Source organism: Adiantum capillus-veneris, chromosome 15, assembly GCF_014529385.1.
Source record: "Adiantum capillus-veneris isolate H3 chromosome 15, ASM1452938v2, whole genome shotgun sequence".
NCBI lineage: Eukaryota > Viridiplantae > Streptophyta > Polypodiopsida > Polypodiales > Pteridaceae > Adiantum > Adiantum capillus-veneris.
In genome coordinates, this window is record NC_140945.1 from 153,268,991 (window position 1) to 153,284,164 (window position 15,174).

At 42.3% G+C, this 15,174-nt stretch overlaps 1 protein-coding gene across 2 annotated transcripts; it reads right to left on the reverse strand.

The window, feature by feature from the left end:
* Positions 1-11,273: 11,273 nt before the first annotated feature.
* Positions 11,274-14,267, reverse strand: LOC147441702 (6-phosphogluconate dehydrogenase, decarboxylating 1, chloroplastic-like). Of its 2 annotated transcripts, none has more exons than XM_086483255.1 (2): positions 13,871-14,267; positions 11,274-13,117 (listed from the first exon to the last, which is right to left on the reverse strand). In XM_086483255.1, the coding sequence occupies exon 2, from the start codon at positions 13,081-13,083 to the stop codon at positions 11,620-11,622; it is 1,464 nt and encodes a 487-aa protein (XP_086339381.1). In that variant the 5' UTR covers positions 13,084-13,117; positions 13,871-14,267; the 3' UTR covers positions 11,274-11,619. The 2 variants fall into 2 exon arrangements, with proteins under 2 accessions (XP_086339381.1, XP_086339380.1); XM_086483254.1 differs by having other exon boundaries at positions 11,274-13,114; positions 13,871-14,266.
* Positions 14,268-15,174: the final 907 nt, after the last annotated feature.

Below are 15,174 nucleotides of genomic sequence, written 5' to 3' on the forward strand. Positions count from 1 at the left end.
ATCATGGCTATCACCACTATCCATAGCTTCTAGCATGGATTCATCAGTCTCCAAGGGTACATGTCTTTGCTCTAAAACACAATCATGCTCACAAATCGGTTCAATTACTTCACATGCATCAAAATAAGGCTTTGAAACAGGCTCCACATTTAACAAATCCACAAAATGGCTCTCGACCTTGCCCTCTTCCCTAATTTCCAAGGAACTAGTATCCAAAGATACATGCTCATCATCAATAACCTCAACCTCACACTCACACACATAATTAGAAGGTACACAATTAGCCAATGGATCCTCTTCAAGACTTTTCAATCCTGTATCATTTTCCATAAACCTGTCAACCTGCAAGACCTCTTGACGCCGCACAAAAGACCTTGGGAAGAAACGAGAAACATCATAGGATAGGCTATTTTTCACCGGCTTAGGCTTAACCTCATCTTGAATGTCACATCCATCTTGCACATGCGTACCTATACTAATACCAAGCTCCTCAAGACGCTTATAATCTTCCATTCCTTGTGCTTTGCAATGCGTACCACATCTTCAAAAGACTCGCGCCTCTTCAACTCAACCTCGAACCGCAACCAAGGTAACAAACCATCAACAAAAGAACTTTTCTTCGATGAAGAAGGGGGGGTCTCATCCTTAAGAGCAACACAATAAAGAGTCCATAAATTTGTAAAAACTTGTATATAGGCATCAACACCTTGACAAGAACCTTGCTTAAGAGCATTGAGCTCATTCCATACTGCATTTGTATCTTCAAGAACCTGGAAATGCTCTAAAAAAGCTTCTATAAACTTGTCAAGACTCAAACCATAAGAAGAAGCCACTGCTTCTTTAGCTTCCAAATCCATGAACCAAACACGGGCCTCATTTTTAAAAAGGAATCCGAATAGCCTCAAAAACTTCTCCTCATCACACATATCATTGCTTATGCGTGCCACCTCTACTTGCTCAAGAAAGTCTTCCACATCTTCATCACTTCTTCCATGAAATTCCGGATAAGAGAAAGCTATGGCTACCCAAAATCGGTTGGGTTGAATGTGGTATGCAATATTTATGCTTTTGGAGCTCCAAACAAGGTGGATGTGTTATTTGGATATGCCTATGGTGAATTTTGGTTGATTGGTGACAAGTATATGTGTGGTACTATGATGCTTCTTGTGATTCAGGCGATCCGCCTTTGGCCTTTTGATCCAGGTGGAATGAGCATCTACTAGTGTTGCTGCTGAGCATGAATGCTCTAGGAGGCTAGGGGATGGGCAAATTATGTTAGGAGTTTTTTGGAAGAAGTGATTGCACATATGTACATACACATGCATGTTGCATCAAATAAAAAATTTCCCATTGTCCAGAGCCAGGTGATTACGTGGGGCCCACATGTGTACAGGTAGGACATCATGTACATAGTACATCGATTTGCATTATCACCAGTACCAGTGTGTTTTTTCTATAATAATGAGGAGTTGCTAGAGTGTAAAACTTATCAAAGAAGCTATCAGCGGGCCGACACCATGAGGTAAGCAGGTGCGTCAAATGGCATCCACTGGTGTCAGGAGCTCGAATGGGTCAAGACTTGCACGTGGATAAGTACGGGTACAACGTGGGTGTTTCTTCTTAACAATTATGCAAAAAGGTCCTCATGTGAATTGTATTTGGGGGCCACTTCACATGATTGCGGGATGCATTATTGGAAAAAGTTGAGTGCCAGGTGTCGGATGGATGTAGAAAAGTGACAAAAATGCAATGGGTGGCCATTTTTTGGCCTGTTTGGGGTCTGTTTGAGGTCAATCAAAAGGCCAAAGGTGCCCAAGGGGTAAAGTGAAGTGTGGATACTGAAAAACCTGAGAAAAAAATGAGAAAAGTTTGGAGAGAGGAGGAGGAACAGCCGCAACTGAGTTGTTGCTGTTTTTGGAGCCTGTTTTGGCCATAAACTGCTCATCCGCGGTCGGATTTGAGCACTTTGACATTATATACTGAGGTTTTGGGCCATTCCGAACGCAATGGAACTGTCCATTTTGCCAAACTCCTCACTATTTTTCTATTTTTTTGGTTGTGTAAGTTTCTCCTGCGAAGCCTCTGTTCAAATTTATGATTGTATCTGGTATATTTCATCCATATTGTGTGAGCTATTTGCCCCATTGGTGTTGGCCCAAGATCAATTGTATCTAAACATCATAAATCTTCCTCTTTTGAGCTGAGTTTTTTTGGGGGTGTGTGTGTGTGTGTGTGTGTGTGTGTGTTGAGTAGGAAAATGGATAGTCTCTCTCCTATCACTCCATCAGTGTGTTCCCTATCTCGGCCAGGTGGGTTGTGTAAGCCAAGTGGTGCCCCATAGTGTGTGTGTGTGTGTGTGTGTGTGTGTGTGTGTGTGTGTGTGTGTGTGTGTGTGTGTGTGTGTGTGTGTGTGTGTGTGTATTATCCCAAGAGTGTGTGTCGGGTGATGATAGAGGCCTTGTGTGTATTTCCGTCCCGCTCACAGCGGGGAGCATGGCAATGTCAAGAGCTCCGAGGAGATAGCTTGCTTACGCTTGATAGTGGAGAGATCAAGAAAGCTTAGAACCTTCATGAGAATGCCATGGAGAGCTTGTGAGCTCAGCTTAGAGTGATGTATGCTCTTCTAGAATCTCAAAAGAGAGTGTGGAAGATAGTGTGTAGGTGAAGGTGCCCTAATAAATTGTGTGGAAGATAGTGTGTAGGTGAAGGTTCCCTAAAAATTATGTGCACATATTAGCACTATTTTGCAAATCATTTTTCTCCTTGTAGATTTTAGATCTGAAAATTTTATCCATGATACCCCTCCATTTTGACGTGGTCTACAACTTTGCAATAGAAAAATTTCCCACATTTTTCACCCACTTACAAGCGGAATTCATGCTTGTTTTTGAGTTACAAATTGATTTTTTGTGCTCTATAGCTTTCAGGAAGAAAGTTTTTGCAAATTTTGAACAGATTTGGGATTTTTTGCATCAAATTGCAAGATGGTTAGCTTTGCAGGTTCTTTTGTAGAGTGTGCTTACAAGAAGTTGACTTCTATGCGTGTTTTGACTCCGATCGATAGAAAGGTTTTGGCTGAGGTTTTTAGCTCACAGGTCATACTTTTCACTTCTGCAGAGTATGTAGCATAGTCATTGTGCTCATGTGTGGCAGTGTGAGTGACATTAGAGAGTGTTTCCAACACAATTTTGTGTGGTTTTTTTGCTATGTATGCATATGTAGATACCAAGTGAGCTAGTTATAGATAGTAGACGGCAGATTTGTAGGTTTACCGGGATTTGGATAGGTAGAATTGTCCATAGAGCCACTCAGGAGTGGGCTAAATTGCCACGAGTTTGGCAGTTTATGTATACCATATCTGGATTTTCTACCGAGACATTGTCTGTTTATGGTCTATGTGCTTCTGGTGAGATTTTTTGAAAGTTTGCTTAAATATTAGGGAAGACTTTGTTCGTTTTCCCCCAGATTATTACCGTGCTTTCTACATGTATGTAGGTTACTTTTTTATGCTTTCGTGTTTTAGATTTACTCGCACTTTGACAGTGATTGAGTTTTGACTCTCACTTTGAGATCTTTTCTTAGTTACAGATAGAGATTGGTGCCACTCTGGCAAGAGTGAGATTTGTGTGTGTTGATAGTGGCTAAAATTTACATGTTATCCACTATTTTTTTATTGATGGATATTTTGATCGCGAATCTACTTCTTACAGATTACAGGTGGTCACAGATTCTAGGCATAGGTTCCAGGTACATTTGGAAGTTTGAGCCTTGCATCAATGTGACAATTTGGAGAGCACAGTGTGGTTACACTATTGTGGGAGATTTTATGCATTGATGCGCTTGACCACTATGAGTATTGGTGATCTATTTTGAGAGTGTTTTCTCCCCGTAGGGAGCTCCTTTGTTCCAGTTTTGGTGTGCTTATCTTCAGCATTGGTTTATGCACATTGACCCTATACATGGTGTAGAGCCCTAGCTTCACTTATGGCATTTGATATGCGTGATAATTTTGAGTCCACGACGATGACTCATGTGAGACAGGGGTCTTGTTCGTGTTGTCGACACTTGCGATGTAGGCATTGTGGTTACACATATCACATTAGACGACATTGCTTTAGACACATGATGTAGCAAAGGAGATGTATGCGAGATGCAAATGCAACTTTGACATGTGTTAGAGAGGCACTTGCAATGGCGGTATATGTCATTGATGGTGATGTCACGTTTGCTTACATCGAGTATACCTATTGCAAATATGTTTATGGATAGAACAATTCTCCACATTGGTTTCTAGATGACGATGTTTCCTTTCACATCACACCATGTCATGAGTGATTTAGTAGTTTTTCTAGTAGGAGACTTGGTTGTGTGTGACTTGCTAATGGTTCACAGTGCGTGACATAGAGCTTGCATAAGACATATGTTTGTCATTGCCCAACACAGCATCTTACACACTTTGTCATGTGTGATATACTCCTCAGCTGAGATAGGGTTTGATCTTGATGAGACAATTGAGAGACAATGGATGTGAGGTACTTCTTAGAGAGCGGTTCTTCCAAATGCATTGTGGTTTGCTAGCCATTGTGACAGGAGTGTTAGGAAATAAGACATAGCTAAATAGATAATTGAGTAGCTTACTTAATGGAGAGAGACAGATTTATATACACGAGATTATAGAGTAGAGAGAGAGAGAGAGTACACACGATATACGTGGTTCACCCAATGTGGGCTACGTCCACGGGAAAGCAGCCACTCAATGGCTTTAGTACTTCAAAACAAGAAGTAGTTTACAAAGGGATTATACCCTTAATGGAGCTCCCGCCTTGCTTCACTCTCACCACCTCACACTCACCTTGTTGCATCAACTTCACACTATGAAATGTGTGTAGAAATGGCCTCCTTTTATAGGCCAAAAGGGCTGCCCTCTCTTATGAGAGACAGCCATGTGTAGCCGCCCTTGTGCGAATAAGTCCAAATTGGACCCTCCAATCCGCCCATGTGTGGCCGCCCTTGAGAAGACAAGTCCGCTTTTGAATTCGGCCACCGGCCACCGGCCATTGACTTCCGACCACCGGCCACCGGCCAACCGACCGGTTGTTTTCCGACCACTTTCCGGCCGCCGGCCGGCCATAATATTCCGGCAAAAAAAAAGTCTCGAGGGCGTCCGCCCCCGACGCCTTTAAAGTTGCCTCTGATTCTTGTCCGTGAAAATTTTGGTTTCCGGTGAGTGATTTTCCTTCACACACGATGGCTTCTCCTCATAATGGGGGCCTTACAAATGTGCGCTTTTACCACAGAAAATTACAAGGGTAAATCAGGCTCCATACTTAACAATCTCCCACTTGGAGACTGATCTCCAAACCAAACCCGTGACTGCTTTCCATTCTGGCTTCTTATCCTTGAATGCCGATTGAAGATGAGCAAAAGCTCAACTTCTCTTTGTTGACCACCTTTGTAAACATGTCTGCAGGATTTTCACTTGTATGCACCTTTCCTAGCTTTAGTTGTCCCTCTTCCAAAAGAGTGTGTATGAAGTGATATCTCACCTCAATGTGCTTTGTCCTTGAATGAAAGGGTGAGTTCTTCGCAAAATGGATAGTGCTTTGGCTATCACTGCACAAAACACAATTGTCTTGTTTGAATCCAAGCTCTTCTAAGAATCTGTGAAGCCACAGAATTTCTTTGCTTGCCTCCTTCATTGCTACATACTCTGCTTCCGTGGTAGAAAGTGAAACCACTTTCTGCAGCTTTGAAGCCCAGCTTACTGCTGTGCCTCCAACCATGAACACATAGCCAGTAGTGCTCCTTCGAGTATCTTTGTCACCTACCATATCTGCATCAGCATACCCTTCTAGAAAAATATCAGTTCCTCCAAAATACAAAGCATTTGTTGTTGTCCCTTTTAGATACCTAAGTATCCACTTCACAGCTTGCCAATGCTCTTTACCTGGGTTGTCCATGAACTTACTCACAACTCCCACTGCATGTGCAATGTATGGCCTTGTCCAGACCATAGCATACATTAGAGAACCTACCGCTGCAGCATATGGAACTTTAGAGATATAGGCTATCTCCTCTTGTGTCTTTGGACACATATCCTTCATTAGTTTAAAATGACCAGCCAAAGGTGTAGAAACTGGTTTTGCATTTTTCATAGCAAACCTTTCTAGTACCTTCTTGATGTAATCTTCTTGAGATAGCTTTATTGTCTTCTTCGTCCTGTCCCTTGATATTTTAATACCAAGTATCCTCTTTGCAGCACCTAAATCTTTCATTGAAAAAGATTTGGACAGCTCCTCTTTTAGGTCTTTGATGTCTTGCATGTTAGCACTTGCAATCAACATGTCATCAACATACAACATTAGGATGATGAATTTCCCATCTCCCAAATTCTCCATGTAGACGCAGTGATCCGAGTTGCATCTTGTGAATCCATGATCCAACATCCATCGATCAAAATTCAAGTACCATTGTCTTGATGCTTGCTTTAAACCATACAAGCTCTTCTTTAATATGCAAACCATTTTCTCCTTACCTTTTACTTCATACCCCTTTGGTTGAAGCATGTAGATTTCCTCCTCTAAGTCACCGTGAGGGAATGCCGTATTTACATCCATTTGCTCGAGATTTAGATCATGAGCAGCCACAAGGCTTAAGCCAAGCCTAATTGAGTTCATTGTTACAACAGGAGAAAATATTTCATTGAAGTCAATACCTTTCTTTTGAGAAAAACCTTTTACCACAAGCCTAGACTTGTACCTTTTCTTCCCACCTTCTTCTTCCTTTAGCTTGTACACCCATTTGTTTTGAAGTGTCCGCTTACCTTTAGGCAACTCAACCAACTCCCATGTTTGGTTGCGATGTAGTGAGTCCATATCGACTTGCATGCTCTTCGTCCATTCTTCTTTGGATTCATAGCTTCTTTATATGATTCCGGCTCTCCAAAATCTGAGATCAAGAGATGGTTGAAGGAAGGAACAAACCTTTCTAGAGGTCTACTTGCTCTTGTAGATCTTCGGGGAATAGGTTGAGGCTCCTCATTTGGTTGACGTTGTTGCACATTGTCACCGTTTGCAGTCCTTGAGTCTTCACCGTCCTCAAGCTCCATGTACTCATCACCTGTTTCTTTTGTTTGTTTTCTTTCCAAGTAATCTTTGTACATATTTTGTTCGTTAAAAATTACATCCCAACTCCTTAAGATTTTACCATCTTCAGGATTCCATAGGCGATACCCAAAGTCTCCTTCTCCATAGCCAATGAAGAAACACTTTTTGGACTTTGCATCTAACTTTGATCTTAGGCTTCTATCTATGTGCATGAAAGCCTCACACCCAAACACTTTGAGAAATGCACAATTCACCAGTTTACTTGTCCATGCCTCTTCTGGAACTCCCCCATCCAATGCCGTTGAGGGTGACCAATTGATTAAGTACACAGACGTACTTACAGCTTCCGCCCAAAGCTCAAGCGGTAGTTCTGCATGTAGCCGCATGCTTCGTGCTCGTTCCATGATTGTCCTGTTCATCCTTTCCGAGATCCCATTTTGTTGAGGTGTCCTTGGGGTTGTCCTTTGCCTCCGAATGCCATTGTTAGCACAAAATCTTTCAAAATCTTGGCTGCAATATTCGCCTCCATTGTCGGATCTGAGGCATTTAACCTTGGTACCTGTTTCATTCTCCACAAAGTCTTTCCACCTTTGAAATATGGAAAATACAACGGATTTATTCTTCATGACATAAACCCATGTTTTTCTAGTCGCATCGTCTATGAATGTTACATAGTACAATGAGCCACCAAGTGATGGTGTACTTGCAGGACCCCAAACATCAGAATGAACCAACTCAAGTTTTTTATTTTTTCTTTCATTTCTTGATTTTTGAAATTTTACCCTCTTTTGTTTACCATAAACACAATCTTCACAGAACTCTAAGTCCACTTCTTTCAAACCTGGTAGAAGCTTCTTTGTTTGAAGGATTTGCATTCCTTTGGCACTCATATGCCCAAGTCGGTAGTGCCACACCGCACTGTTAACTTCTGTAGTTGCTGCACAAGCTGAAGGTTGCGTGCTAACAGTACACAAGTAAAGTGTACCGACTTTTTCACCCTTGGCAACCACCAAAGATCCCTTTGAGATCTTCCACCGTTTGTTTCCGAATGCAATGTTGTGACCTTCATCGTCCAATAATCATGAGGCAGTGCAGGTCATTACAGAATACTTTCAAGATATGCATGTTGATTCTAACAGGAATATATGCTTTTGCACACCACTAGAGCAGATACTACGGCCCCTGCTTCTCTCTCTCCTTCTCCCTCTCCGTACACGCACGACATTTGTGCACCCTTTACTAGGGCTTGAGTGTGTTCCACTATGATGGCTTGTGCATAGATCAAGATGTTGGGACTCAAGTGTGTGCCGCTATGGCGACTGGAGCACGCATCAAGAAATTACATTCATGGAATGGAATGGATACCAATCAATACCTCGATCATCTGTCTCATACCTATTTTCTACCAATATAATCTACTTGGTTTCTCATTTGTTTGTGTATCTCCTTTGTTTGAGATCCTTGATAACATCTCTCATAGCTAGAGGCCCATTGTATAGCCTGGCCTAGTCTCGAATGAAATTTTGTTCAGCAACATATGGGTATTTTTTGTCTTGTAGATAATTTACTTAATTAACTGAAGGGAGTCACTATTTTTTGTAAGATTGACTCAAAATCTGGTTATCATCAAATCAACATATGCATGCATTTTTTTAAGACTACATTTCACACTCAAAGTGGTCACTATGAAATTCTTGTCATGATTTTTACAACTGCACCTCCTACTTTCAGTCATATGATTTTCTTTACCCTATGTTGAATAGTTATTTCTTCCTATGGGGGTTTCATTTTTGTGAAATAATTATTGTTGGCGGCTACAAACAATGGCCCTTATATTGTTTGTTTGTTTGTTTTGGGTATTGTTTCGATTTTGGGTGGATGTACCTAATTGATGATTTTCTTGGTTCATGGATTTGTGTGTGTATATTAAATGGGTACGATGCCTTTTAAAACGATGGTCAAATTTTCCTCTCGGGTCATTTGTAAGAGTTATTGAGGCCAAATTAATGGCCTTAGATTGCATATACCCTGCTTAATCTCTTTCCATGGGGACTTTGGAGCCTTCAATTCTATATTGGTTTATGGTTAACTAAAATACAACTTGAGCTTCATGTATATTACATACATTTTTAGAAAGTTTGCCCTACCACGCTACTCCTATATGAGATTTGTAATTTTTAATGTTATAAGGGCAGGTTGAGTACTAGTTTGTGAATGCATCTGTTCACACAGAAGTCATTGTATCCTGTGAGGATGATTGCTTTAAAGGTTGTAGATGTTCGGTAATATGCAAGATGCTCAACTACAAGTGACGAAGACTCAAAATTACTAGGACTAGATCTTACTTGCATAGAAAATGGAAATTGATCTCCATCTTGTTGTTATTGTGCTTTTATAGTACCCGCCGCCCCCCCCCCTCTTTTCTAGATTTGGGGATGCTTGCTAATCCAATTCCAAAGGCTAGTCTAGCAGTCCTATGTTGCATCAATTATACTGAAGCCTCCAATGATATTCTAGCTTCATCAAAATCTGATAGTGTTTACTCCAATTTCTCTCCAATTACGATGGGTATAGTTTTTTGCTACACTTGACAAGAGTATTCATGAAGTTAACAAAGCATTATCAAAGTCGGTAGAATATATGCGTTAATAGAGTATTTAATCAAATTTGATATAGAATGTATACATGCCCTACATAAAGTGTGTCCTCAATCACCTCAACTCTGCTCTTTCTTGAGAGATCATCACAATTCCATCTCTTTTTACATTGCTCTTGACTAGGGCAACAAGCTCACGCATCGCTATTGTGCACGCTACTTTAATAGACTTCGCAAATATAATTCTAGAAGCTCTTAAAGAACTCGAAATGCAAAACATAAAGAGTTCAAAACTTATCTTACTTGGTTGCTAATGATGTCTGAACCCTCGTACAAAACAAGATATTAGCCCGATTCCTAATAGACCTCACTTACCTTCTTTATTCCATTTACATCTGCATGGCACCAAACCATCTTGACATGGCACGACCATTGTAACTACTCTTTGACTAAATAGAGAACTGAGAAGCAAGCTATTAAACTTTGAAACTGTAATCACACAACTATTATAGCTATGAACACATGCACACTATTACGGGCAGATCCGCACACAGCATAGGGCAGGGGTTAATTTTACATCAACAGCTTTGTCGCTATTATTCCAACGCTGCCTTCGCTAGTCCAACTCTGTCGAAAATGGCAGAGTTAGCCATGGCAAGCTTCGTTTTGCAACCACACGACATAGGCGCAGGTGCAACAGACTTTTTCGCTGGCAAAAGCATCCAAAAAGGGTGACGGCATCTTTACCCCCTCCAGCCCTGCGTGCGAATGTGCCCCAAGTTGCGACACACTATTAAGTTGTCAAACCCCAACCATTGAGTACATCAAACTGCCAAAACAATACTGTTAGCTTGGGAAAACCATCGTGCTGTTTATGGACAAGGACCATTATTTGAAGAGACTTGTGGTCACACATAAAGTGACAAGTCGCAGGAGCCTAAATATGACAACGAGACAGAGTGTTGCCCATCTTAATAGAAATAGGGAAAAGTCTGACATCCTTAACTTTGAACGCATTGCTATGTGGCCCCGCAGTAGTTTATGCACCCCTTGTGAGAAAAAGGAAAACAAAAACATATTTCATTATCAACTTTACCGTGCTCAATTGATCCAACAGTCCACAAGCGCTCCCAAGAGTTCCAGAAACTCTGCAAGGCCTTTAGTAAGCTAATACCAAACACCAAGCAAGGCTACGTTTAGACTATCACGTAGGGCAGCATTAACAAAGCAGGAATCAACACACACTGAATGCAGCGGCAAGACATCTTATTAAGTCTCATAAATAATTGAACATCTAACACTGGCTTTGCAGCAAGGACTGTGAGACAATAATAACAGCCACATTCTCGTTGTTCCCAGATGAATTTAATAATACGATAACGACACCAAAAGAAACGTTGGGCACATACCACTCTAGTGTGTTTCCATATTGGCTGAATGACCAGTAAAGGGGCGCTACAACAGAAGCAAGATAGGATAAAACTGAAGCAAAATGACCTTAAAAACATACAAAATCCCCTCATCAAAATATGTGAAAGATAATACATACCATCACAAATTCAATTGCAAAATACACCAAATATCATGATTGAGAAGTGAATGTAGAGAATTCACCAACAAAGCCAAGCACCATATATGGATGTGCGTGCACGCGTGCCGCACATGCACAAAATCAACACTAAGCAAAATATGACAAACAATAAGATTATTGGTCAAAATCCGCAGGTGCTGCTCAATTCTCAAAATCTCCTAATTGGAGCAAGCCTTGAAGCAAATGAAAAAATCAGGTCTGCTCCAAAATAAATGCAGAGAGAATTTCTACCAACCATGACCCAATTGCAATAAATGAAAGTCCTGCATCATAAGCATTTGCAGTATCCCCAATCTCTAGCTTCCTCTTATTCGTATGTGCGCGCCTCAAACTGCCTTCAATTTGCGAGCAAGTTTTGCCCACTCAGTATGATAGGCTCCAGGTTGATCAATGCGTTCATACGTGTGAGCACCGAAATAATCTCTTTGCGCCTGTACTAAGTTTGCAGGTAGGCGAGCTCGGCGGTATGTGTCGAAATAAGCCAGACTGGCACTCATACCTGGAGTGCTGATGCCGATGCTTATGGCAAAACCCACAACTCTCCTCCATGCTGCCTGCCTCTCAACCATCTCTTTAGCAAAATCTGGGTCCACCAACAAACTGGCAAGTTTGGGATTGCGATCGTATGCCTTCTTTATACGATCAAGAAACACAGCTCGAATTATGCAACCGCCCTTCCAAATGCGTGCAAGCTCCCCCAATTTGAGATCCCACGACTTCTCAGTACTTTTGGCTCTCAACAAATTCATGCCTTGCGCATAGCTACAGATCTTAGAGGCATACAAGGCCTTCCTCACATCATCTACAAGTTGTTTCTTATCTACAGTCTTAGATCCTAAGACGTCAGCGAGCCCATGTTCTTTGAAAATTTTGGCAGTCATTTCTCTTTCTTCTTTTAGTCCACTTAGGAACCGAGAATCCAGCGACGCAGCAATAGTAGGAGCAGCTATGGAAAGCTCTGCCGCTTGTTGTACTGTCCATTTACCTGTGCCCTTCATACCTGTTTTATCAAGAATCTTGTCCACAAGCTCCCCTTCAGCAAGCTCGTCCTTCACCGCGAAAATATCGGCAGTAATCTCCACAAGAAAGCTCTCGAGCTCCCCTTTGTTCCACTCTGCAAAAGTGTTTGCTATTTCCTCATTAGATAAGCCTCCTACACTCTTCAGCACATCATATGCTTCTGATATGAGCTGCATGTCGCCATACTCGATACCATTGTGCACCATCTTGACAAAGTTTCCTGCGCCGCCATCACCCACATATGTTACACATGGGCCATCGTCTACTTGAGCTGCTACTTTTGTGACTACATCCTCAATGTACTTGTAAGCTTCACGTGTCCCTCCTGGCATTAAAGACGGCCCGTACCGGGCACCTTCCTCGCCTCCAGAAACACCCATTCCTAGATAAAGGAGACCCTTCTCTACTACTTGCTTGGCTCTGCGCTCGGTATTCTCATACCACTCATTGCCTCCGTCTACAATGCAGTCCCCAGGTTCCATAAAGTTGGAAAGAGTGGCAATGGTTTGGTCTACAGGAGTGCCGGCCTTCACTAGAAGAATGACTGCTCTAGGTTTTTGTATTGACAGCACAAAGTCCTTGGGATCATGGTAGCCTCTGAGTGGAAGATTTCCTTCCTCCTTGGCCCTTTCCACAGTGTCATCCACTTTGTTTGCAGAACGATTGTACACTGATATCGGGAATCCCTTCTCAGCAATGTTTAAAGCCAAGTTCTGGCCCATCACTGCAAGGCCCGCAAGACCGATTCGGGACAGATCTGTAGCCTCCATCGTGGGTCGATCTAACTCACAGTACTAAAACCTGCTGCATGAAAACAAGATAGAACTGAATTCGCATAATTTGGCACCCAAATTTGGCACCCACGTTTACTGACCATCTTATTAGCCAAAATAATGACTGGGTAAATGGTACAAGAACGCCAAGCATTTGCATTGTTTTCTAACATGAGAAGAATCAAAGAAGAAAGTTAAGCAATCAACGCCGTGTGAGGTAACAAGCGAAACCTATGGTGTCTTGCAACAATACTTAAATGTTTGTGCAGATGAAGCAAACAGAAGGGTGCATACACAAGAAGTTTTGTACAAATAATTTCCACATTGTGACTTACCTCAACATTATGAGCTTGTGAGGGAGGCACTGCATACCTCCCTCACACAAGCTCATGATGTTATGCATTGTATGAAAAACACTGGAAAAAACTCCGATTTCCTACATGAGAAAATTTCTAAATCTTCTTGTGATATACACGAAGAAAAGGTAAACTAGACCATGTTTCAATTGATTAGCCTGATCAATTTTGCACACATTCTTAACTAGCACAGGTATGTAAGATAGTCTGGTTGAGACCGGCATATCTCACAAGCGCCTTAACTGATCAAAACAGCAATTTGCTGCAGCATGCACAAACTAAGATCATGTCAAACGCTAGTTTTCCACATCTGAGTTTGCACAGGACTGTTTTCTGGGCAGTGCAGCTGCCTTAATTGGTCATATGAGGAAGAGCGCATGCAAACGTCATAAAGGAGCGTAACAGAGAAAGAAGGGGGAGAGGCATACCGTTCCGTTGCGCAATACGAAACCCAATAGGGCACGCACAGAAAGGGTGGACTCTGTCGTCTGCTTTACCTCTCAAAGAATTTGTCTATACCCGTTCCAAATGTGTGTGCGTGCGTGCGCGCGCCCCCAAGTGTAGAGTTTGCGTGCGTGCGGGCTTGTGCCTGCATGCGCGTGTGCTTGGGTCTTCTCTGTGTCTCTCCCGAGAGAAAGGAGCCAGGGCACACAAACATTGACCAGTAAGTAGAGCCGTCCACGCGGCCCAAAAGAGCACTGCTGTAGGTTAGGCAATGGTCACGCGAGGCTTAGTTACGCCCGACCAAGTCTGACAAGCAGCCTTTTACCGGCGGAAGGAACCAGCAGCTTCCAGGCGGACCTCGTTCATAGCCATGGATTCCACTCTGCAGCCGTTCACACAGAGCAGTGGTAGAGAGAGGGGGAAAATCCTGCGTGGAGAATTAAGATTGGCTGCATGCTACCGTGTCAGAGCGGAGGAGAAGTTCGGGCCGGGGTGGGGGGGGGGGGGGGGGGTCGGCACAAAAATTTGGGGGGGTGGAAGAGAAGCACCCCTTTTCTGCCGTGACGTGGAAGAAACTTTTGTGAGTTCCACCGCCCTTTGTGAACAGAGGTTGCCAAATGGAAACTTTTGATTGGCCCATGCTACACATAGTTTTTTCCACCGGCTTGATGTGAACCCGGCCTTAGTTGCTTAACTATGCCAAAAAAGGCATAGTTATACCAACTATGCCGGTTAGCTGATGGTCAACTGTATGCTCTCTCTCCTGTTGCACCTAGCTCTCTCTCTCTCTCTCTCTCTCTACCCTTGCTACCCGTCACACCCTGAGCGTCCATACCTACCATGGTCAGGCTTACGGATAACTAAGCCTCGCGTGAGCACGTCCTTCCTAGTCTTGCTTGGTGGAGACATACGCAATTGACATCAAGCATCAAACACTAGATTAGGTTAAGCTACCGCTCTCTCTACACTATAATCCAATAATGATAAGGTATTCCTAATTATTAGCTTTTAATTTTTGATAAATACAATAATGCAAATCTAAAGATAAAAACTAATATGAAGATTCCAAGATTAACTTTTAAGATTGACGCATGGATTCAAGTGGTGAGGCCACCTTTGCGTGGGAAGCATTGGGAACCACCTATCTCATCCGCATCACCCGTGGAAAATAGAAGTTATCCCTAATGGCTTCAAAAAAATTAAAAGGTATTCCTAATTCACTCAACAACAACAAAAACGATGCGCTAGTGACGAAGCACGTAGATTTACAACAATATCGGCTAGACGT